Raw genomic sequence first — 24,271 nt, forward strand, 5'->3', positions numbered from 1 at the left:
GCAGGGCGTTTCCTGTTGGCTGCTAGCCTATACACACACAAACACATGGACACGCAGGTCTGGGTCAGTTGGTGGCTGGACTTTGATTCATTTCTGCTGAATGCGTTTTGATGAAGGCTGAGTGGCTGCAGACACTGTGACTCTGCGTTACTGCTCACCACAGCAAACAGGCTGCAGTTATAAGCGCTCCCACATGTTAACACACTATTTGTTCATTTCTTAGCTCTCAGAATTGTTTTGTTTTAGTGTTTTTTTATTTAGCTCCACACGTTACTCAAACAAAATGTAGGAGCCACAGACAATTATTTAAAATGTAAATTAATATGCTGATACTTTATGGACATGTAAAAACATCAGATTTGATTACTTACTGCTTGGTTCAAATGCCAGACCCTCAGGTCTAACAGTCCCAAACTCATAAAGGAGGAAAAAATCTGAAACGCAAACAAACATCTCCCTCTGTTTCAGACAAAGAAGCACACATTTGATCCGCTGTACATGTTCAGATTTTGTGTCCTCACGTATCAGAGACACTGCATAATACATAAAGAGTTTGTTCACCGCATAACTCAACGGTAAACTGTCATACTCTGTACTTATTGTTGTTTATACATCCCCTCATTCCTTTTTTCCACTGCAGGAGACATTACAGCAGCTCGTAGTCATGCCCCTTCCCAACATCCTTTGCATCGCCAAGGATCCGATATCAGGTAACACACAAGTTATTTCCTTTAGCATTTTGCCTCTGTTTAGATGGGCCACTGTATTTACTAGATTCTAGGTGCTCATTTAGCTCAAGCAGCTGCACGGTTTTTAACTTCCTTATTACATGCTGTTTGTGTTATTATATCTTTGTGTTATAAAATTTACCGCCAGCTGTGGCTTCTAAGCTCTATATTTTGGCCTTTCATTGTGGTGAAATTTTGATATATAGTAAGCATGGGTGGTCATAAGTCTTCTTTAATTATTGTTTAATCATTAGTTGTAAATGGTGTTTTTAATTAATGTGAAGGGATTATTAAAGCAATTTTTTTCAAAAACATGTTGAATTATTTTACATTTACATACTTTTGCCTGTTATGCAAAGGTGGATAGTGTTTATTGAATTGAAGAAATATACAGCTGTTTCAGGGGTCACCTCACATTTATATTTACTGTCTCACCTCTTACTTACTATTTTCCTAAATTTTAGGAGCCACCATACATTCAACATTAAAAAGAAAACATGCGCAGGTCTGACCTTGGTGCAGTTTTTCTTAATTGCTCAGTGTAATTATGACTGAGATTGTACTTTTTTCTCAATAAATCTGCGTCTCACTGTGCAGCTGTAGAAAACAAGAGACACTATAGGCAGCAGTGATATTTTAGCAGTGGCACATTATGCTGTAACATTGCCTGAGGTGGAACACACCCAACAGCTCCTGCTGCTTAGCAAATGGGAGTATGTTAAGTGGTATTTTGATATAAAATGTATTGGTGTGTTTTGTAACCCCCAGCTAAAAGCATGGAAGAGCTGAAAAGACTTCTGTTGCTGTTACTTGGCTGTGCTGTACAGGTAACAACACACACCCATTATACACACTCAAACAATGCACCTAAATGTACCACCCAGTCTCTCCCAGGAAGTGTGTGTCTGTTTAGTTTTGCATGTCTGAGCACAGCCGTTTTTTCAGATTGCTGATAAGGTGCGGGGTGGGACTGGATGTGCGTGAGCCTGCAGGATTATAAAGACGGAGTCACATCAATGTTTTACTACAGTAACCAACAACATCAGGATTATGGCAGGGCGCATACTGCATGATGATGAAGAAAAAACTATACATGTGTAGTATGGACGTATCAACTCTCAAAATTAATGAACTTGCATGAAACACATTTAGATAAGATGTGTATTAGCCAAACCAGATGGTTTGAGAGTTAATTAGGTTAACTGCAATTAAAAAAAGAGGGACAGTCTGTCTTTTCTGTTACATTGTCCTTTAAACTCTTTTTTTCACCCATTTCTCACATTCTTCAAAACCCACCTGTTTTTTTTTATTTCCCCTTCCCCTTATTTCCCTTTACCACATGCACTTCAGTTTTAACCTTGACTCCCTCCCTTTTTTCTAATTTCCCTCCCTCTTCTTTCATTTTTCCCTGCTTTTGTCTACCTGTACTGGCTCTACTGGTTCCAGGAAACAGGAAGGCCATGAGGGAGCAATGAATGGAAATACAAAGGGAGGGGTGCATGGAGTCACATGGAAATGATGTTGATGTTGTACAAAATTCAACTCCCTATCCACTACAGCAAACAAGCCCTATTCTGCATCAAACCACACTCCCCGTAGCCCTCTGCCAACACTAATAGAACTGCAACATGAGACTGACAAAGATTTGGTTCCATCACTATAGAAAGAACTATGTGGGGACACAGTTTGCCTAACATGAAGTTAAGGGGTTTAGAAGTACTGGGGCAGATAAACACCACATCAAGCAAAATCATTATTTTCAAAGGTTCTGGAATGGTCTTTGTAATCACTGCCTTCCTTAACCCATGGGCATCAGCAGATACTTTGGATCTCCTCTGGTCATGTTCTCACTGTAGCTAATTTCAGCTGTTTCTACAGTGATGTATAAACCTACTGTACTTTTAATTAAGAGCTCTATTTTCACAGAGTTACTATTGCCTGAAGACCTCATGTGATTTAGTAATGATGACCCTATGTCAGTGTTTTCTATAGTGGTTTAGCGGGAGATAAGAGAAGTCTGTGTTTTACTTGAATTTACTGGTATACCTCTCTATCAATAGGCTACCACATAATAACTTTTGGGTTTGTTGAAAAATGATCTTTATGTATGAATGGCATTCATATTGACAGGTTTCTAGATTTTACTCATGTGATGGATTTGTACTTGACCTTCCAAGACATGTTCACAGGATTTTAGCCCCATTCCCATCATAACTTCCTCATTTGCCTTCTCAGTGTGAACGCAAGGAGGAGATGATAGAGAAGATCAAGCTGCTGGACATTGAGACCCAAGCTGCCATCGTCTCTCACATCCAGGAGGTTGGTGAAAATACAAACCAGTGATAAATATACATCACAGTGTGATGTTTACCATCTTTGATTAATCTTTGTTTTCTTGTAATCTTGAAAAATGTTCATAAGGTTGTTGTCTGTCATTAAAATGAAAATGATGCATGACCATGATAAATGTTTACAATAAATGTCAGTTGGTGCCTAAATAGTCCACGTTTAGCTTTAATCCACAACTAATGGTCTTGAGTTTCTTTTGTCCGTGTTGTGAAGATTGCCTGGTTTTCTTAATGTGACCTACACGTCTGGAGACAACAGGCGCCTCATGTTTGATTGCCTTGTCGTTTCATGGAAAATATCTCCTTTTTGTTTTTCAGTGACTGATGAATGACTTGTTATAGAGACTTGGGTTGAATAATATTTGTTTTGATTTGACTGAACTACCCAAACAGAACAGTAATATAGTTTAATCTAGTTTACAATTATCTTTAATTTAAAATTCAAAATTAATCCCTGACTAGGCAGGGTGTCAGTGAGCAGGAGAGGCAAAATGTTGTGCGGTGGAGCAATGAGTAAGCTCCACTTGTTTTCAGTTACCTTTGACCCCTTGGTGGGGGATGTTGTGACTGTTTTTGCAATGCTAAGATTCTCTGTTCTTTGTATTTGCAAGTCAAGTGTTCATTTTCCTTTTGAGACACAACTCTATTCAAATCACAGTGTATCCACAATAATCACAAAATCAATTTTAAAACAGAAACATGCAGCCCTAGCACCTTTTGTAAGGTTTTGTCACCATCAGTTTCTTAGTCTTATGTACTCTTTGACCTGGATTGACATACTTTCTACCCCCTCCCCACTGAGAGGATGATCTGCTCTATGTAGGAGGATTTTCACAATGCTTTTTATGTTGATTTGGTTTCCTTTACAATATCAGATTAGCCATGTATGTCCTATTCTGCAGGGAAACCAATGTAGACAGTTATTTTGCTAAATATACTGGGTGAAGCAGCTGATCCTGGAGGTGTGGAATTGCAAAAAAAAAACACATTAGCATGACCTAATAGGTGTGTAAAAATGTTAATTTACAAGTTCCTTGCACTTCCCTAAATCAGATGACATGAAGGAAAAAACAACAGGTGACGTACAGCTCATCCCTATTTTTAGGCATCCTGTTTATTTACTTGAGCTGCTGTATCAGGTCAGGCCTTTACTTCTAAGACACACTATTATGTGCATGATGACTTGGATTTTGAAGTCAGGCTAATGATGTTATCATGCATGTCATGCACTTCAACTGCATTACTTGCTCTGTGAACAGGCATTGATATCAGATTCCTTCTAATATGCTGAGGGCTTCTAAGGAAACATTGCAAGAAATCTAGAAGTTGTCTGGAGATTCTGCTGAATGAAAAGTGCTTTATAAATGCAATGTATTATTATTATTTATTATTATTGTCCTTCGCAAAAAGTCATTTTTGTGTCATTTTAGGTACAGGTTGTAACCTCAGTTTGTTTTGCATATTTCAGGTTACACACAACCAGCTGAATGTTCTTGATCTGTCCTGGTTGGAGGAAGGAACTGAGCTTGTACATGAAGAACTGGAACCTATGTCCCGCAACATGGCTGTGTCGCTACGGCAACTGATTGATCAGAGAGATAAGGCCAATGAGGTACTGAGACACAACAAGACAGACACTGTCCTATTTTATCAGTGGGTGCCTCTTGCCCAAGAAATACTTTTCTCCTTTCAGAATTTTCTTTAATAACAAACTCCAGGACCTCAACATGAAAGCACAATTTTATTTTTATGCATTTGTTTTATGCCAAAAATCTTTATCCTTTCAACTTAGTATTGATACTAGATGTTGCAAATTCACCACTCATGTATATTAGTAAATGCTACTATTTCCTGTTGATGAGATTTTACCCAAATGAAATATTGATCTGCATAATTGAATGAAATGAATTAAAATAAGCTTTACTTTTTAGGTAAAAGCAATATTTCAGTGGGAAAAATAGAACTGAATAATGAATGAATATACTGCTGCCTTCCAGTTTATAGTGGATCTGACTCAGGAGAGGGATTACCTGTCCAGTCAGCAGCCCCAGGAAGGGTGCAGATCCCTGGGTTTGAGTAGCTCTGAACGTGGGCAAAGTTCTGGAGATGCGAGAGTGAACAGTGGAGGATCAGCTGCGACTGTACCTGGGCTGACTAAAGAGGAAAAGCAGCATCTGTCGGTGGAGCTTGCTGATACCAAGGCCAAGCTGCGCAGATACAGACAAGAACTGTGAGTCTTGGTTAAATATTGAACAGCTTACACACACAACAATATAGTTAAAAAAAAAAGTAAGAGCCATATTATCTAACCTAATTGAAATCTGTTGCTAATGTGTCACTGTTGCCCCTTTAGAGTTATTCCAAAAGGTTTTGTGTATATTACAAGTTTAAGGCTGAGCTGTGGTGATGCAAGCAACAGATGGAAGTCATTTCATTGCCGTCATAGCTTATTAGACTGTCTAGTTCAGATAAATCTACAACATAATCACACATTGGTTCAGTGTATTTTCAGATGAAGTACACATTCTATTTCTACCCTATACAACAGCCAGTCAATCTTAAAAAAATACAGTCTAAATTCTGTTCCTTGATATTACAAAAATTTGCAATAAAGTGGAGTAGGTCTGCTGGGTGTTCTTCCAGTCTCATCACTGTTAACTGTAAAATACCTCCATCACTGTTGATCTATGTAGACATTTCAGGGTGTGGGACTGATTGTACAGGATAATGATAGATTGTACATTTTCTAATTGAACGTGCTCTGTTATTTACACACATCTGTTTGTGTGCATACACAGGGAGGAGAAGACAGAGCAGCTGATGGATTCAAAACATGAGGTGGAGCGTCAGGATCAGGAATTACAGCGACTGAAACAAGAGGTCAGTAGCTGTTATTGTCAGCCTTTATTTAAACTCACAAAATGTACTGAAATGATGCCTATATTTTCACATGTATGGGTTTTAAACCTTGTTCCAATTTGGCAGAGCGCAGTATGATGGCAAAGTCATGAAGAATACAAAGATTTTTAAGGAATGACTCTACTTAATACAAAGATAATATAGACAATCTGTTGTGATTTAGAACCAGTCGCTGTCTTGTGAGGCCCGTTCAGTCCGGGTGTACAGGGACGAGGTGGACGCTCTGAGGGAAAGAGCATCCCGGGTCGATCGACTTGAGACTGAGCTGACGAGGTGTAAAGAAAAACTCAATGATGTCCATTTCTACAAGACCAGAGTGGAGGTATAAACACAAATTTCAGAAAGGGCTAATGTTTTGTGTTCCTGTACTAGTACTTAATTACAGTGCAGTAGTTCAACTATAATTAATTTATTACACTTTCATTATATTTGTACAGAGCAGAGGTGACAGAAATGCAGTGTATAATCAGCTGACCTAGCAGCTGTCACTGGCAGTCCTCTGAAGATATGTGTGTGTTGCCTTACAGGAGCTGCGTGAGGACAACTTGACGCTTATGGAAACAAAGGTGTTATTGGAAGAACAGCTGTCAGCCTCCAGGGGGCGCTGTGATAAACTACACACACTGGAGAAAGACAACCTGTTATTGCGAGCTAAAATTCATGACCTGGAGATGGTATGATATTAATCCTGCATTCATTTATTGTTAGTCAAGTTGTCTTATCAATACATTAAGTCTGTTTATATGTGTGACTAATTCACCATTTGTATATTTGTGGTTTATGAGCTTTAGAGGCTCACAGAATTGTGTGTGTTTTGCAGGAGAGGGACAATGAACGCCGGCGACTAGAGGAGCTGGTGGAGGAGAACATGCTTCTAGAAATTGGACAGAAACAGAGTATGAATGAGTCTGCTCACCTCGGCTGGGAGCTGGAACAGCTGACCAAAAACCATGACAACACTAACACAGAAAGTAAGACGCCTACTTTTCTCTTTGGTTATTCTAATCTACAGTTTAGTTTTTGTAAGAACAGAAAGGCTTTTGTTCATATTTTATTGCACCTGAATGGATTTTCGTCTGCTACAGCCCGTAAATCATTGGTCCATGAGCTGAATGAGTGTGTCTCCAGTCGGGTCTTGAAGCTGGAGAAGGAGAACCGTGAGCTGCAGGCTTCAATAGAAAGACTAAAAGAGGACAACCACCTCCTGCAGGAGCAGCAACTCCACTCCCAGGAACTGGATAGGGAAAACCAGAGTCTAAGCAAGAAGGTAAAAGAGCTTAATATAATTTTATGATGATAGAATTTTTGTTTTTACTTTTTATAATTTATCTTCTTATTTGTTGATTAGCTGGAGCGTCTTCAGGGGCTGTTGGACCAAGAGAAACTGACCAATCAGGACATGGAGTCTCTAGGAGAGGAAATCCTGAAAGAAAAACAGAATCTGGAGAGAGAAATTCATGCTCTGAGAGCACAAAAGGACAGACAGGTCAGTAATGAATTAGTTAAAGGACATGGTCAAGGCTAATCACAAAAACTAAAATGCAAATCCTTCATCTTCTCAGATCTCAGAGTTGGAGAATGAGAAGCAACACCTCTCAGATGCTGTGGCCTCTCTTCGTGATCGGGCTCAGTCCAACAGTGAAGCCAGGGTCCGAGAGGTGGAGGCACAGAACCGTCTACTACACCAGAACATCACGGACACCAGCTCTCGGGTGGCTAGCTTGGAGACTGAACTCAAACTAGCCAGTGAGGAGGCAAAGAGGCTGAGGGAGAAGGCGGGTCGATGCGAGGAGGTGGAAAGAGAGGCTGCAAGACTGGAGAGGAGCAGGGACTCTCTGAACAGAGAGGTAATAATAAAAGTCACAGAGCAGTACATTCACAAGAACCAAGATTACAAACAAACGCATCATAAAATTGAAGCACATTTTTAGACACTTGCCAAATGAAAATGTGAATTGACACATTTCCATATGCTCCTATTGTGCAGATATTATGGGCTGGTTCATTGTGTGTATCCTTCAATTTTTGATCAACCAGTTTCTTTTGTTTGGTAATATCAAAGTAGATTTTAAACTATGCCATTTAGATACAGTATTTCGTACTAGAGCTGAAGAATATAACTATAAGTTGTTGGTCTACAGTTGCATCCATTCTGCCTTTTACAAAATGGCTTTATAATTACCTCCAAATCATTCGATCATGTTGTGTTGTTTCCATCTAAAATTACATTTGTGTCCATTTTTAGTTTTATTTTAAGGAACATTGTTCATCAGTCCACACATACAGGCACATTTGATTATCACATACTATCATTATTTATTTACTAATGCTGTTGTAATTTTTTATATACAGTTTAAAAATACATATTAAAATAGCTGTATATACAGACAGTAATTATACTTATATGACATACTACTAAGTGAAATCTTTTTACTCACTGTGATGCTTACTGCTGCCATGTGCTTCCAGGTGGCCTCTCTGCGTGCATGTAGTGAGCGGTCAGAGACTCTGGAGAAGCAGGTGTCCTCTCTGGAGCAGGAGGTGCACAAGCTGAAGCGGGAGGCAGATGAAGCCCAGCGAGAGCTCCAGCGACTGGGTAAACATGAGGCAGAAAGTGGCCTTCTAACAAAGGAGAACCTGGACCTGCGCTGCTCCCTGGAAAACCTGCGCTCCTCATCTGCACGTCTGGCCACATTACAAGAGGAACATAAGGAAGCTCAGAAAGAAGTACAGGAGCTACAGCGGAGGATAGAAGAGGCCAGAGAGGAGGCACAAGGAGAGAGAAAAAGGGCAGAAAGGCTAGAGTTAAACATTGCATCTCTGAACCAGGAGAAGCATCGATTGGAGGAGCAAATAGAGAGGAGCAAAGAGGAGAAGGAAGAAATAGACAGAGAAAGACAGGAAGCACAAAGCAAAGAAGAGGAACTCAGGAGAGAAGTGGAAGAGCTGAGGGAGGAGAGGAAACGGAGGGAGGATGGAGACGAGGAGAGGAGGAAGCTCCAACTGGACCTGGAGCAGTCAGAGAAGGGCAGGAAGCACCTGGAGAAAGAGAGCTGGAGGATGAGAACACTGCTGGACAGTAAAGACTCAGAGCTGGAGGAGAAAACCAGGCAAGTGAATACACTGAAGAAAGAGGGCCTGGCACTGAGTAAGGAAGTGGACAGACTGAAGGAGACTGCAGTCAAAGCCAAGGAGGTGGAGAAGGAGAACAAGGAGCTGCAGAAACAAGCAACCATTGACAAGAGAACTCTTGCTACTTTGAGAGAGGTGAGACAGCAGCACAAATGTACAAAAAATACAGATCAAAGACGAATGTTTCTAAAAAGACAATAATAACTGATAATTTTACACTTGCAAGAAAACAGTACTCAACTTAATAGATCCACTACAAGAATCATATAGTAGTTGTTTTTAGGACTGTCATTTATATCACACAATTACCCTAAGCATATTCAACTTGAATGAAATGTGGGGGGAAAAAAGTTAGAAAGGGAAGTAAAAACGTTTGAACACAAGTACTAAGCAAACTAGTACAGTGTATACAATCCAGGGTTTTCAGGCTCTTAAAAGTACAGTAATCTAAGTGTTATGTGTCAAAATGTCTTTATACAGTTTGACAAGTGTTGAGTTGGTTTGATTAGTGTTTAGTTGCAGGTTCTTGAAATAATGAAATATATGCTCTGCCTTGTTTAATACATGCTCAAATTTCAAACTTAGGGCAAAAAGGCATTAGACTCTCAAAAACACAATGCTGCTGATAAAGGTCATGAGCAAATACCTGCCATCACTCATTATTGTTCTGTGTTCATGTTTGGAGCATTACCGAACCGTCTGAAATAGACCTTAAAGTTCATTCATAATAGTCCTAAAGTGATCTCATATTTAACTTGTTGAAACTTACACAAATCCTGACATCATGAAGCTCCAGAATTGACACAAGTAATAGATGGAGACATAATTTTGTTAACTGTGTTTCTAACATCAACATTTTAATTGGAACAGAATATTTTTGAGTAACTCAATGAAAATACCTACATGATGACGAAAAACTACGCAATACAAGTCACACATCAAAAACACTAAATCCACTTTGTATTTAAGAATGGTTTCTTTATATTTACACTAACCTCCATTGTCGGCTAAGTGAAAACTTCTTTGCTTTAGTTTTCTACTTATGTATTTTGATATATATTCTGAAATGAGCCTCTGTGTATGCAGGAGCTGGTGTCAGAGAAGCTCAGTGTTCAGCAGCTAAGTGTTGAGTTAGAGCAACTCAATGAAGAGCTCGAGAAGGTTGGACTGAACAGAGAGAAACTACTGCAGCAAGAGCACACACTGGAGGACAGGTAGCTCTGTTTCATTTCATTTATGGACGTGTTCATCAATTGTTTCATCAAATTGAAATGATATATCTGAACATGAATGTTAATATTAACTGAGATGTTTTGGGTGTGGATGTCAGCAGGTACAGGCTGCTAGAGTCTCGTTTGGAGGAAACTGTCCAACAGACAATGAAGCTTAAGGAGGAGAAAATATCCAGCCTAGAGAAGAAACTAGAAGAAAGCAATGCACTCAACACCACACTACGTACTGAGCTAGCCGCTGTAAGGACACTCTTTCAATAAAGCTCATTTCTTCCCAGAACATTTTTGTAGAAATATACAACAATCCAGTCTAATCTATTTAAGGGCACACAATGAGAATGCTACATAAAATTTCTTTAAAAGAAAATTTTACTCTCCAACACAATTGTGCAACATCATCATTTATGGTGATTGTAGTGAATTTTAATATGTGAGTGGTATTCTAAGATATACTGTTAAGGTGTACAATTTTCTTTGTGTTGCAGTCTCGCCAAACAGTGTCTTCCCTTCATCAGAAACAGGAGCAGGAACAAAACCACAATTCCCAGAAGCACTCAGGAAGAGACCACGGTCAAGGGTCGGCTACTGCTGAACTGCTCCGACTTAAAGATCATCTCATTGACGTAGAGAAGAATGTACGCCTTTCCTTCAAATTTCTAAAACGGAAAAAAAAAAAATGTATTGCTCTATCTGATTTATTTTAATTATGCATTTAGTTGTATGTTTTTAGTTCTTTGCTACACTTATTGCCTCCCCTGTGTTTTCCATATTGGAGTTCTATTGGTCATTCTTTTTGTTTTGGGTATTTTTATTTTTCTCAGAATGCCTCCCTGCAGACGGAGAACAGTCTGTTGAAGGAGCAGCTAAAACAGCTGGAGAACCAAAACACTTCTCAGAACAACCAAATGGTGACGCTGCAGCGGCACACCAGCACCCTGCAGGAGCAGAATTCATCTTTGCATACACAGACAGCTAAACTCCAGGTACACTGTGTAACATTCAGTAAGAACTGTTTATGTTAATATGAGTGTTGCATGTGTTTTGTTTTGTTTTTTTATGTTGAATTTTAACGGATCATCCCTTCTCCCAGGTGGAGAACTCAACACTTTCTTCCCAGAGTGCATCTCTCATGGCTCAGAATGCTGTGCTGCAGGGTCAGGTAACTGCTCTGGAGACGGAAGCAGAGTCATGGCAGCGCCAGCGTGAGGAGGCATGGCGAGGTAGAGAGAGTGTACTCAGTGACCACGAACGGCTGCTGAGTGTACATGAGAGGCAAGCGCATGAGTATGAGCAGTTGATCAGCCAACACGCTGCGCTGAAAAGCAAGCAGAGGGGGCTAGAAAGTGAACACAGGGCGCTACACAACAAGTAAGTTTGGAGTACAACAACATGATTTGTTTGATTGTTGGAGTGTGAGTGAAATAAATGGCCAGAACATTGGCAAATGGGAAAACGTGAAGTACAGTAGGATATTTTGTTCTAAATATTATTTATATACTGCATAGTGTCTCAAGTCAGATGACAAGTAAACACTTTTGATGCTACTGTTTGTTTATGTTTCTTGTGCTGAACTCCTGAGTAACTTAATGCCTATAATCTCTTGAAAATGCTGGAGGCAAATGCACTGCACACGTCAGTACACTGATGTTGTACCAATGTACATGCTGGACTTAAAACAATACATAGTATTTTGGTTTATTCTCAGGTTTAGGTTGTTGATAATTGATATCTCTTTTCAGAAGGATCAAACAGAATCTGCACCCACAGAATTTTAACAAAGGACCTGTCATTTTTATGAAAGTTATGTGTTGTTGTGAGGTAACAGAAAAATGACTGTGTCTCAGTTGTGTTCTTATTACTGATTCAGTAACATTAAAAGTTAAGTCAAAAGAGTCAAAAAATTCAAATATCCATTTTAAAAAGAGCAAAGAAGACACCGCTTAGCAACATGAGCCCTAATGGGGGAAAAAAAAAAGGGCAAATTAGTCTGCCATTGATTTTGAGATTTGTGGAAAACTGACATTATTATGTTAAATAGATATTGTCTAACACATAATAACAAAAAAAAGCCCACAGATTTTCATTGTGGATAAAATTGTATAAGTCTACAGAATCTGTTTGGGCCTGTTCATCAGATCTTATTTTGTGGTTGTCAGTAACTGTATAGAAGTATAAAGTTCCACAGAATTGGCAAATGGCTTTAAGGTTACAGCATGATTGATTTAAATGTAGAAATTACATTCAGGTTTGTTTCTATCCAAGTGAAACTCATCTCCAGGCAAAACAAAGTTAAATGACCTCATGTTTTTGAAGTAATTAGCAGTGCACTAACAAGTTTGATCCTGTTGTTAACAAAAGGTGACTATGACATTGTTTACTTCCACGTGAACCCCAAAGGTAGAACTGGGAGTTGTAGAAGGAAGAAATAACGTTTCAATCAGTCTTCCTTTGGATATTTAATGACCATAATCACATAAACACTGTCCGATTATGGTCTATGATACAGAATTCTAACTTATCATTACTAACTTCATAGACACTCAATGATCGAACGACTCTTGTCTTTTTTTGTCCATTTCCAGATATTGCGTGTTGCTTCAGCAGAAAGACAAGTGGGAGGAGCAGGAGGGGCGAGGTCAGAAGGAGAAGGAGGAGCTAAACCAGGAGATCCAAAAGAATCGCCTGCTGCAACAGGAGAATCTGCAGCTAAAAACAGACGTTGACAGGTAAACACGTGCAGTTACTCTTGGACAGTCACATGGCTAGCAGGTGTCATTTACATTATACCTGATGACACTTGGGTCAGACGTTTTGTGTAGTCTGATCCTTAAAATTATAAACAAAAAAATTCCTTTCTGCTGCCTGCGTTAACTTTTAATTTGATTATACACATTAGTTTCTTTGTTCTTTGACCTCTTATATTTCTTCCTTCCAGGTTGACAGAAATCCAGTCACAGCAGTCAGAGCAAAGTGAGGGGCTCCAGCAACGCATGAACGACCTCAAGAGCTCATTAAGCACTGCTCAGCTAGAAGTCAGTCGATGGATGGCACGATATGATTCATTAATGGAGCAGCACCAGGGCCTGGATCTGACCATGACCAAACTAGACAACCACTGCGAGGTAATCTGGACCCTGTAGTTAATTATGATGCAAATAGGAAAAAAAGATCACATGCTCACATTTTTTCCACACACCATAGCAGTAATTAGGCTTTAAGCTCTTTAATTTCCATTTTGAGAACTAGTTTAACTCTCTGTTTCTGTGTCTGTTTAGCTGTTGAGTCGACTGAAAGGGAACCTGGAAGAAGAAAACCACCACCTCCTGAGTCAGATCAACCTGTTGAGTCAACAGAACCACACTCTGCTGGAGAGAAGCATGGAGAGCAAGGAGCTCTACCATCAGGAGCAGAAGTTATACATGTAATTTTATTGTTATTTTACCTTTATTTAACCAGGAAAGACCCACAGCACTACAGTTAACAACATTTCAGTCAGCTGTAGTGTGAGAGCCACACATACAAACGTCACATACATTTTATGATAATAAAAACACATTTTTAAAAGGGTTTATTAAGACAAAGCTCTTAAGCTTTGTAATTGTTTTTTTTAACAGAAGCAGCATATTTAAATGTTTTTCCCAGTTCAGCATCAGTATGACTGATGTTTGACTGTTCACAATACAACACCTGAACTTAATCCCATCAGAGAAACTATAGATGGTCACATTAGATATCTGTGCAAGTGTTTTGCTTTTTTTGTCTTACTGTTTGTGTCTCTTTCTATTCAGTGATAAGCTGAATGCTCTTCGACGCCAGAAAGAGAAATTGGAGGAGAAGATCATGGACCAGTACAAGTTCTATGACCCAACACCTAAAAAGTAATAATTCATGACATATGAAACAAACATATGCACCGATCTCTGTAAAAGATTCCATGACATAAATATGAGAATGTTAAATGAACAGTGGTATTTATGAGTCTTGGTGGATAAGATTACTACCCTCAAGCAGCAAACCTTTTGGTTTATTTTGTGTAACTTCATTGTTCAAATGTGTTTGGCTTGCATTAGTCTTGGTCCCTTGTGCAAACTGATTTTACTTTGATTCTGTTTTAACTACAGAAAATTTGCTGAGTATATGGAGTAAACATAATATGTTTCTTCAGTTCACACATACATATATCATGCATACTCATAATTTTACTAATATGAAGAATATGAAATACATGAATATGTGCTTATCATGTATTTACAGGAGCCATCTGTTAGAAAGTGATCCCACTTTGTCATTTATTCTGTTGACAGACATTACACTAAAGATTAAAATTAAAATATGGAACCTTGAAAACAGGTTAGCAATTGGAGATGCAATTGGTATAGAACGTGGGTGTCAAACAAGCGGCCCGCAGACCATAACCGGCCCACCAAAGGGTCCAGTCCGGCCCGTGGGCTGAATTTGGTGCAAAAATTACACTAAAGATTTTAACAAAGATGTCAAACTGGTTTTAGTTCAGGTTCCACATACAAACCAATGTGATCTGAAGTAAAATAATTACATACTAACTTATAAATAATGACAACTACAAATTTTCCTGTAGGTTTAATGTGAGACAAATGACATTACATTATGAAAATACTTACATTCACAAACGATCCTTTAACAATAAAAATATGAATAACCTGAAGAAATATGAATAACCTGAAATATCTTACCAAAAATAAGTGTAATTTTACCAATATTTATTATTTATATTCTTACTAAATGTTTTGTGCATTTATAGATCCACTGTGATCTGTAAGTTGTGTCAATGATAAGCTGAGACATAATATTATAGAAATTGTTATTTTTCTTACAAAATTTCAGTTTTTTCAGGTTATTCACATCTTTTTTTGTCAAAGGATAGTTTGTAAATGGAAATATTTTCATAGTTTAATGGTTTTTTATTGTACTAAAAGAGAAAAACACAGGGGTTGTCATAATTTATAGGTTATTATGCCATTATTTTACTGGTCCCACTTGAGATTAAATTGAGCTGAATGTGGCCTCTGAACTAAAATGAGTTTCACACCCCTGGTCTAGAAACTAGCTGTGATGTATTCTATAGAGAATTTGCCCATATAATGTGTTTTGAACAGTTTACTGATAAATGCTGTTGTGTGCACGTAGGAGGAGTCAGTGGTCCGGAGCCAAAGCTTTAGTCAAACTGATCAAACCCAGAAAGGAGAGCAGCAGAGAGAGAGTGGGAGACCGAGACAAGGATGGTGGCAAAGACAGAGAAAGAGCAAAGAGTGCCCCAGATATCCCCCTGCCTGCACCACCTCCCCTGCTCCCCCCTGAGACCCCTCCACCAGTTCCTCAGAGGACATTAAGTGACAGCCAAGACACCAGTCACACCCACAGTAACCATAACAACCACACCTCCAGCCCCAGCCTGGGACCTCGGAGTCCCGCACTCACACCCATAAACCGAGGTAAATCCACAGACAGTGCTTTGCTACATGGTTTTATCGCCTGTCAGGACATGACAAAGTCCATACTTTAACTGGAGGAAACCTTTGATGGCTGTAGATTAATAATTTATCCAAGTGTCATAACAATTTATGACTTTAACAATTAGATAATCTAATTCTAATACATGTTTGCTAATAGATTGGCTGTTATAAGCATGAAAATTTCAAAACAGAAAACTTTGATTTATGTGCAGATCCCAATAAGTATCTATAGAGGGCACTGCTGACCAAATGACTGAAAGGATCACTGACAACAGCCTTACACTTCTGTTTGTCACTTTTTTACATCCGCTTTGTGTCTAGTGTACCTAGATTCAGATTCCTACAATAGAAATTGGAGCAATATCTGGGCTTCAGTCAGGTGTGTATATTAGTTTTCATTGAGAATTAGTTCTATTGCAACTACTTTTTATCAGACACTGTGCTGTTTTGGGTAGAAAGAAATTATATGATTAGTTTTGGAAGAATATAAGAACATGGACATTTAATTTTTCCCAAAATTAGTTCAAGCCTTCAAACCCTAACAGTGTAAAACAGAAGACAGTCTTTTCAGGGTAGTCATGGCTCAGACCTCTGACCATGAACCACAACTTCCCTGTTTGAAGTCTAGCTGGGGACCTTTAGCTGTGTCTTATTCCCTGATCTCTCATCATTCCTTTCCTGTTATCTTTCTAATAAAGACAAACATTTGTCAAATAATCCCCAGATGGACCCATAAATGTAGTTGTAAGAAACAAGTTTAACATGATACTGAAAGACTGGGACAGATTATAGTTATGGCACCAAAACAACAACAATCTAGTTTAGGTTTTTCTTGGCTTGTCATGATGTATGAGATGTCATTGGATGTCGCTTTTTCTGTTTGGGCCAATAAGTCACAGAGGACAGCTCCAGTGGAAAGGAATGCTGGCAGGCTTTTAGAATCACTCAGAGCAATCCAAAATGGCATCAGGAATTGCTCTCAGATTATGATCATTGAAATGCAGTGACAAGCAGTTATTTTGTATTTTAACACAACAGGCCAAAGAAACTGAAAGCTAAACAAAAATGTTTAGTTTAGAGGCACAGATTATTCTAATATGTTGCCTGTTATAGAAAGCAAAACATGCTTGTTTAAGGATATAGTCAGAGCTTTTGAGGCAGCAACACAACACCGTATTGTTGGTTCTTTAAATTCAGCTACAGGCAGAGATGTGTTCCATATATAAGAGGAGACAGTGGGAATATAAAGAATTGGTTATTAAAAGTTTACAGCATTTGACAAAGGATTGTTTGAATGCAGTGTTCTTTCTCCCTCATAAAACACTGTCCATATTTATAGCATAGGCACAGTGGAACTAGTTAGCTCAAGAGTTAAATTTGCTGTCTGTGTTGTTACTGCCCTGGTACATTTACCAGCCGAGGGCAAGAAAAACTATTAATGAAGGCAGGTCACAGGTTGTTGTTGCTAGGTGTTACAGACCATAAAACTAGATGCATACTTATCATTCTATCCTATTGGCTCTGTTGCATGGTCTTTACTTATTTTCATGGGTTTTCTGTTACATTTTCTCAAACACAGAACGGAATTTTCTTATGACTAAGCTCAAATCACTCCAACAAGTATATTTAAAAGTCTCATTTTAAGTCTTGCAGCACACAGACCTTTTCATACCAATTTGCTAAATTAATGCATGGTGCTAATGTGGCCACTGTGCAGCTACATATGCCTAATTAATTTTGAGTATGACACCTCATCAGTCCCACATTGTTAACCTCATAGTATAATTACTTAGGTCATATTTTTGGCCAAATGGTGATAGTTGTGTAACTTCACTACTAAAACTGTGGATTCATTTTGCATCACTGGCTGTGACCTGAAGAAAATATGACTTAGGCAATTATGCTGTGAGGCTAACGAAATAACCAGCCTTATGCTGAAACTTTGTCATTGCCTGTGAGTGAGTTGAGGTTGGTCATCTGTGTAATGCATGAATTATTCTAACAGTGATATTCTGGTTTCTTGGTTTGTCTCTAATACGAGTTGTTTTGCATGATAATCTGTCATTTATTAGTTCTTGTTTATTTCATGAATAACTTCTTAACCAGCCTTTTATTGACTGTCATTGTTTCATCCTTTTCTCTACGTTCCTACCATCTCTTTCTCCCATGTCTCTCCGTTTCTCTCAGCCCCTCCGGCTCAGAAACGCTTCCATTTCTTCCGCAGTAAAAGTCAAGACAAGCTCCTCCCCACATCTCCTATGTCTCCCACAGCCTCCTCTGCCTCCCACCCCTCTTCCCGCTCCTCACTCTCTCTCTCCAGACGACTGCGATTCTGGTCTTCCACTGACATCAGAGCTGACGTCCTCACTAGCCATCCCATCTTGGCCAATGAAGTGTTCTAATATCCCCCTCTTCATCATCATTTTTAACCATCCACACTGTCATCATCACCTTCACGGTCGCCTTCACATCTGATTTTGTAACAGCAGTGTGACCCTCAACATTCCATAGATCAAACAGTAATGCAGGAAACTGTTGCTCAATCAAGCATACAGACATACATACAACACACAGGTGCATGTCGCTGTTGAGAACCAGCCAATGTCACTAGTAAGTGTAAAGATGGCCTGTTTGTGTGTGATGTGCGCACATGCCCCTGCTTCCAAGCACCCAGAGCTGCTTGCATCTGTCTGCATGTGCCTGAACACTTGTTCATATTTGACCACTATGTGCATAACTGTGTGCTGTCGCCTCCTTAAATTGGTTTAATCATGCTGAGTTTGTGCGTCAGGCAGGATTCACAGCTGTCTCAGATCAGATCTCATTTCAGTCCGATTTGTTGTCATTGGCTTGAAGACAGATCTGTTTTCTTCAGAAACCTCTGCTTTAGCGTTTTCAGTTTATTTATACAGTATCAAAGTTCACCACAACAACCAATGCATCTGCTGCCAATGCCACTTCTCTGTCAGACATGTCTATGTGCTTGCCAAAACCCTTCATCTATCCACCCCCTGGTGTTTAAAAAAAAAAATAAACAACCTTAGACCCAGACTATGTTTTAGGATGGAGGGAGCTGCTGTAAACAACATTGAAATCCAGATTCACCATAAAACAATTTAAATTCAGACTGATTTCCGATCATTTGTGAAGAGAACCAACATAATTACACTTTCTCTTACGAATAAACATAACTAATAAAATCCATTCTCGTGAAGCCTGATGCATTCAGGGGTTTTGTTGCTACAATGTTGTCTGACCAAGGTAGCTAATCCTTCATCACTCCACTTTGACTGCTGTAATTTTACATAAAGATTAATAGACAGAGATTAATTCAATGCTTTATCTATCCACCAAACTATCTCGTTAGCTATTCCCACTTTATCTACTGAAGTGTTGCACTGAGGCTGAAACCTAAAACAAAATCACAATTCATTATAAAACAAACAAATATCTACTGTTTCATGCTTTGTCAACGAGACTGCGTTCATCTGAATCTGGCTGACAAATGTTAGTGTCTGTATAAACACTCAGAGATATGAATTCCTACATGGTGGATGCTGCTTAATGAATTGTTTTATGTCAGCAAGACTGATGCAACTGAGATGTTTTAGTTTATTTATGTAGAACTATGAAGTCAAGTGCTGTAGCCAAAGGAAACTGGATTAGCCATCAATCATTGTCATTTCTTGGCTATAAAATATTTAGTGTTTATTTTCTTGACAGCACATGGTAGGGCTTTGCATTGGTTTAGTTTAGACATGCATTCAGTAATAACATATATTATAGTGGTGGTTAGATGTGAGAGTTTGAATGACAGGATTCATAGTATTCACTTGGATTTCCTGTTACATTGGTAACTACATGTGCACACACAGACCCCCATGTTTGATTCCTGCATTTTCAGCACTGTGCTTCCTGTGTTTGTGTATTTAGTTTGTCCCAAGATGTACAGTGGCAAAATATGTGGTTTTTGTTAAGCATGTTTTGATTGGTCCACAGGTGTGACTGACAGGGGTTGTGGCGTTTATCGCAGCAGTACTCCTGGAGGCAGCAGTGAGAGCGTTAATGGAGAAGACAGCCACGGACAAGGTGATGAGCATGTCATTGATGAAAAATAAATATATTCATGTTGTAATTTAAACATCAAAAGAAAAGGCAGTTAATGTGAAAGATATTTTGGCATTTATGACCTTTCTGAGATTAAATATGAATATTAAAGTTTTACTTGGGGGAAAAAAAAGATAATTAATGTATTTTCTGCATCCAGGTCAAACCTACAAGGCACTGAGCTCTACTCCTAATAATCAGTCATCCTCAGCAGGTCTAACAAACAACTCCAGACTCGGACAAGTCCCCAGTCGCAGGCCCAGAGGTAGGAGTGTGCAACTGCTGAGCTGTGGGTCCTTAGCAAGGCTCGACTACTGTAATGCCCTTCTTTATGGAATCCCCAAGAAACAGCTGCAAAAACTTCAGTCCATTCAAAACAGTGCTGCCAGAATCCTCAAACGGACCCATAAACAAGAACACATCACTCCCATTCTCCATAACCTCCACTGGCAACCAATCCCCTTCAGAATTAATTATGAGACCACCCTCACCACCTTCAAGTGCCTCCATAATAACGCCCCCGACTACCTCAAGGACCTCCTCACCCCTCAAACCTCCACCCGTAGTCTCCGGCCCCACAGCACCAACTTCCTCCTCCCCCCTAGAACTAAACTTTGGACCATGGGTGACCGGGCTTTCTCCTCTGCTGCCCCCCATATCTAGAACTCCCTCCCTGACCACCTCAGAGCCCCTTAGTCACTGGACTCCTTCAAAAAGGGGCTAAAAACAGTCCTCTTTAGACAGGCTTTTTATGGGCCACCATGATGCTCTGTTTTATTCGCCTAGTCTTTTATTCCTGTTACAGTGTTCTGTTTTTTATTGGACTGTCTTCTCTCTGTAGCACTTTGAGATTCTGCAGAATGAAAAGTGCTTTATAAATGCAATTTATCATTATTATTATTATTATTTTTATTATGTATTTGTAAAATTCTGACATATTTTTAGGTCTATTATATGATGAAGATTCTCGCCACAACTCCTCCGACTTAGTTTTTGGTCACCATGGCAACACAGGAGGACGCCCAGGCTCCGCCGACTTCAGCCACAACACCTCCAGCTCCAATTCACCTGTCAACTGTAGAGGTACAGATATATTTAACTCAGTTCAGTGGTTTATTTATAGAAATAAATGAGACTGTCTACCATTAATAAATATTATTCAGAAGTCCCTTAATATCTAATGTATGTCAGGTTTTAAATACTGCATACTCTCTTAGATGCCTTTTCAAGTCCGTTACCATCAAGATTTTTTTCTATGTCAGACTCCTCAGATCGTCAGGTTCGCTCGGCAAGTCTCTCTAGTGATGATGTCATGGGTCTGAGCCAATCACAGCAGACTCTGTCACGTAGCTCCACCCTCCCATATGACCACACACCTCAGAGGGCCCAGCCGCAGCGTGGAGGCCCGGCTAGGAGTAAGACCCGCCCGTCATCTCCTGGGAGTGAGATGGTGACGCTGGAGGAGTTTTTGCACGAAAGCAACCTACAGTCGCCTCCTATGGTAAAAAATACATGGATGCTAAAAATACACGGACACTGAGCAGCAGCTATATATGAATACCCTGTAATGGTAGCATATATAGCTTTTGTATTACGGAAGCAAAATGTACTACAAACAGGTTATTTTGGTTATAAATACCAGTTTGCTATATCTTTTCCTGCTTTTCATAACAATTCTATTACTTTAATTGATTTGATTCTATTGCTTTCTTACAAAGCAGGTAAAACAAGGTAAAGATGGTCGAGGACGTATCATTATGGAGTTAGTAAAAGTCGTTGATTTCTAGAGGTCAAGTCAAGAAATAATAGGATATTATCTGGGAAATATTGAGAACTTTAAGAAACCTAAAAAGTGAATCACATTAAAAGAGAAGAGCATCATCTGCTTTTCTCTGCGAGTCATACAGTTGTTGCATTTCATTGTGGTTTCCAGTCCAACTGGGGCTGAGATATCAATGATAAGGAAAGAATTCTTAGTCATCTTTTATGTTGCTAATATTAGGATATTTTACATCAGCCTTATGGTGAAAACTAAACCGTTAACTGTCTTTATATGAAATTTGCACAATGTAGTAATTGTGTCTTTCTGGTGAGACACATTACCATTTGCTGGAACTAATGGGCTGATTATGGAGCACTTAGTAACCAACACCACTCAGTGAAACCACTCTACTACTGTAATGTACCCACACTCTGGTTCATCTTCACACAGAGGTGAAGCTTTGGCATCAACTCATTTGTCAGCAGCATCTGTTGTGTTTGCCAATGGCGTTTTTTTTTTATTTTTCTGCTGCACAACTCTTTCTCATCAAAAAGTTTGAGTAAATAGAGCTTATGATTGATTGATATTTCTGTTGATTGAAAGTATCAAATATAAAAATGTTATGATGGACCTGAACTTTTGATTATTGTTCATCAGAGCCTGAAGCGACAGAAACCTGCTGGTGTTTGGATCTGATCAGCTGCAAGACATTCACTTGAGGAGAACAATACAATAGAAAAGAGATAATAAGGTTTTCCTTGATCAGCCTTCTATACTGCAGGTTCTATGGCAACGATAAAGCAATATTAAATCCAAATTGAAATGACAATATGGTGATAGATGGCAAAGTTGGAGACATATTTGTCTTTATTGGATTGTTATTTCAGATGGCATCAGAGTTCAGAGAAGCATGTATAGCCATTTCTCCTCGAGGCTGTGCCTTTTCTTTCTGTTCCCACACAATCATAATAAACCATTTATATTGAGACATTATCATGCTGTCTTTAGTTCTGGCTTCAGACCTTTCAAGGACAGGTTGTTTTGAAAACTCTAAAATGGAGAAAGTGAAATTTTTACAGATATTCACAGAACTGTGGGAAAGTAAGTTTCAGAGCAAGGCATTTGCTAAGTCATTCATGGAGATGTTTCTTTAAAGACAATTTCTACCCTTAACAATATTATGAGGAAAAAAGTTAGTCTTCAGTTTATCTTTCATTTTTTCTGTTTTCGATTTATTCTCTAAGGATGATCCCATGTAAATTTCAGTACTGGAGTTGTCCGTGTTGATACACCTTCCCTGACTACATACATCTCATATGAAGAAATAAAAAAGGCACCAGCAATTTCCAATGCATTCATTTGAATCTACACAGGGATCCCTCCGAGCCATTTTGTATGGTTTGTTCATGAGGTGGTGCTAATGATATGCTCTTTTACATAGTCATCGTGAAGTTCAGTAAAAGTACTCCCCATCCTCTCTTATCTCACTGCTATGAGGCCAACTCCTGGCTACAAATCTATTGTTTCATTCCAGCCTGTCATGTTCACACATGGTGACTGAGCCACATGTGTGAAATCAGCGTGAGAATAGCTCTGGTGGGTCTCTGTTTCTGTCAGTCTGTTCAAATGCATATACTGTTTTCCTAAAAGATCCACCAACACCCACAATATTTCTTTGCAGTCGAGGCCTTCACTGCTGCCTGTTAAGCAGAATTGTACTCCTATGGCAGTAAAACATGAAATAACACTGAGTCACATAAAGAAGAAACTTTTAAATCAGTACTATAAACCAGTCTGATCATTTTTGATTATCATCCTTACATTGCAGATCTATCTGTTTCTTCAGATTGGTTATTGTTATGGTCCTTTCACCAGTTTAATCCAGCTGTGATTTGACACAAATGCCATGTTATCGTTTTTTTGGGTTTTTTTTTGTTTTTGCAAGTCCTTAAAAAGTATTAAACTCTAGTAAAATATCTGAATTTAGATATTAAATACAAGTTAGACAGGTCACATAAGCTTATAGTATTTATAAGATTTCATTAACTTTATTTTTATAAAGTTGCATTTACTCCAGTAACTGTGTTTTTAGGAAAACATGTAACCAAACTATTAAACAAAACTGGCAGGGAACCAGTAACCACTAATGTGTAGACTGAACAATATATATCTAAGCACATTTAAGTGTGTGTTAAGCTGTAGTGTGTGAGATAATGTGTTGGGTAGACTCATCAAAAAAAACCCCAAAAAAAACAGAAAATACAAAGTACTAGTTCAATTAGATCTGGCTCAATCGAGGCTTGTTGAAAATAACACTTTAGCCAATCTGAAGGCCACCAAGCTCACATTAGGAGCTGTGAGAATAAAGTCATTAGAATCACATTGGAAAACACAGTGATGCTAAATTGAGTCACCAGAGTACTCCTGCCAGTAAGAAAGAATGAATTACATCTTAATTTCCTAATTTGCATTCATAATTTGTGTCGTGTCAACAGAGAGAAATATTATATGTCGATCAGTATATACTGTCAAGAAATGGTTTCTGTATTTA

At 38.8% G+C, this 24,271-nt stretch overlaps 1 protein-coding gene across 3 annotated transcripts in view; it reads left to right on the forward strand.

Moving 5' to 3' along the window:
• ccdc88c (coiled-coil domain containing 88C) overlaps positions 1–24,271 on the forward strand; it is a 44,644-nt gene that overhangs the window by 15,699 nt on the left and 4,674 nt on the right. The window contains exons 4-30 of one of the 3 annotated variants that reach the window (XM_030126356.1): positions 641–710; positions 1,497–1,555; positions 2,964–3,047; positions 4,545–4,688; positions 5,074–5,306; positions 5,875–5,956; positions 6,159–6,317; positions 6,523–6,669; positions 6,816–6,966; positions 7,081–7,262; positions 7,344–7,481; positions 7,558–7,842; positions 8,465–9,262; positions 10,214–10,341; positions 10,458–10,599; positions 10,845–10,994; positions 11,181–11,342; positions 11,450–11,727; positions 12,942–13,085; positions 13,295–13,481; positions 13,635–13,780; positions 14,148–14,237; positions 15,526–15,830; positions 19,851–19,940; positions 20,119–20,223; positions 20,904–21,041; positions 21,221–21,459. In XM_030126356.1, the coding sequence (XP_029982216.1) occupies positions 641–710; positions 1,497–1,555; positions 2,964–3,047; positions 4,545–4,688; positions 5,074–5,306; positions 5,875–5,956; positions 6,159–6,317; positions 6,523–6,669; positions 6,816–6,966; positions 7,081–7,262; positions 7,344–7,481; positions 7,558–7,842; positions 8,465–9,262; positions 10,214–10,341; positions 10,458–10,599; positions 10,845–10,994; positions 11,181–11,342; positions 11,450–11,727; positions 12,942–13,085; positions 13,295–13,481; positions 13,635–13,780; positions 14,148–14,237; positions 15,526–15,830; positions 19,851–19,940; positions 20,119–20,223; positions 20,904–21,041; positions 21,221–21,459 (4,836 nt within the window). Of the gene's footprint in view, positions 1–640; positions 711–1,496; positions 1,556–2,963; positions 3,048–4,544; positions 4,689–5,073; positions 5,307–5,874; positions 5,957–6,158; positions 6,318–6,522; positions 6,670–6,815; positions 6,967–7,080; positions 7,263–7,343; positions 7,482–7,557; positions 7,843–8,464; positions 9,263–10,213; positions 10,342–10,457; positions 10,600–10,844; positions 10,995–11,180; positions 11,343–11,449; positions 11,728–12,941; positions 13,086–13,294; positions 13,482–13,634; positions 13,781–14,147; positions 14,238–15,525; positions 15,831–18,038; positions 18,462–19,850; positions 19,941–20,118; positions 20,224–20,903; positions 21,042–21,220; positions 21,460–24,271 lie in introns of those variants that run through there. The other 2 variants (XM_030126357.1, XR_003934468.1) reach the window with 2 other exon arrangements.

Source organism: Sphaeramia orbicularis, chromosome 22 (genome assembly GCF_902148855.1).
Source record: "Sphaeramia orbicularis chromosome 22, fSphaOr1.1, whole genome shotgun sequence".
NCBI classification, from domain to species: domain Eukaryota; kingdom Metazoa; phylum Chordata; class Actinopteri; order Kurtiformes; family Apogonidae; genus Sphaeramia; species Sphaeramia orbicularis.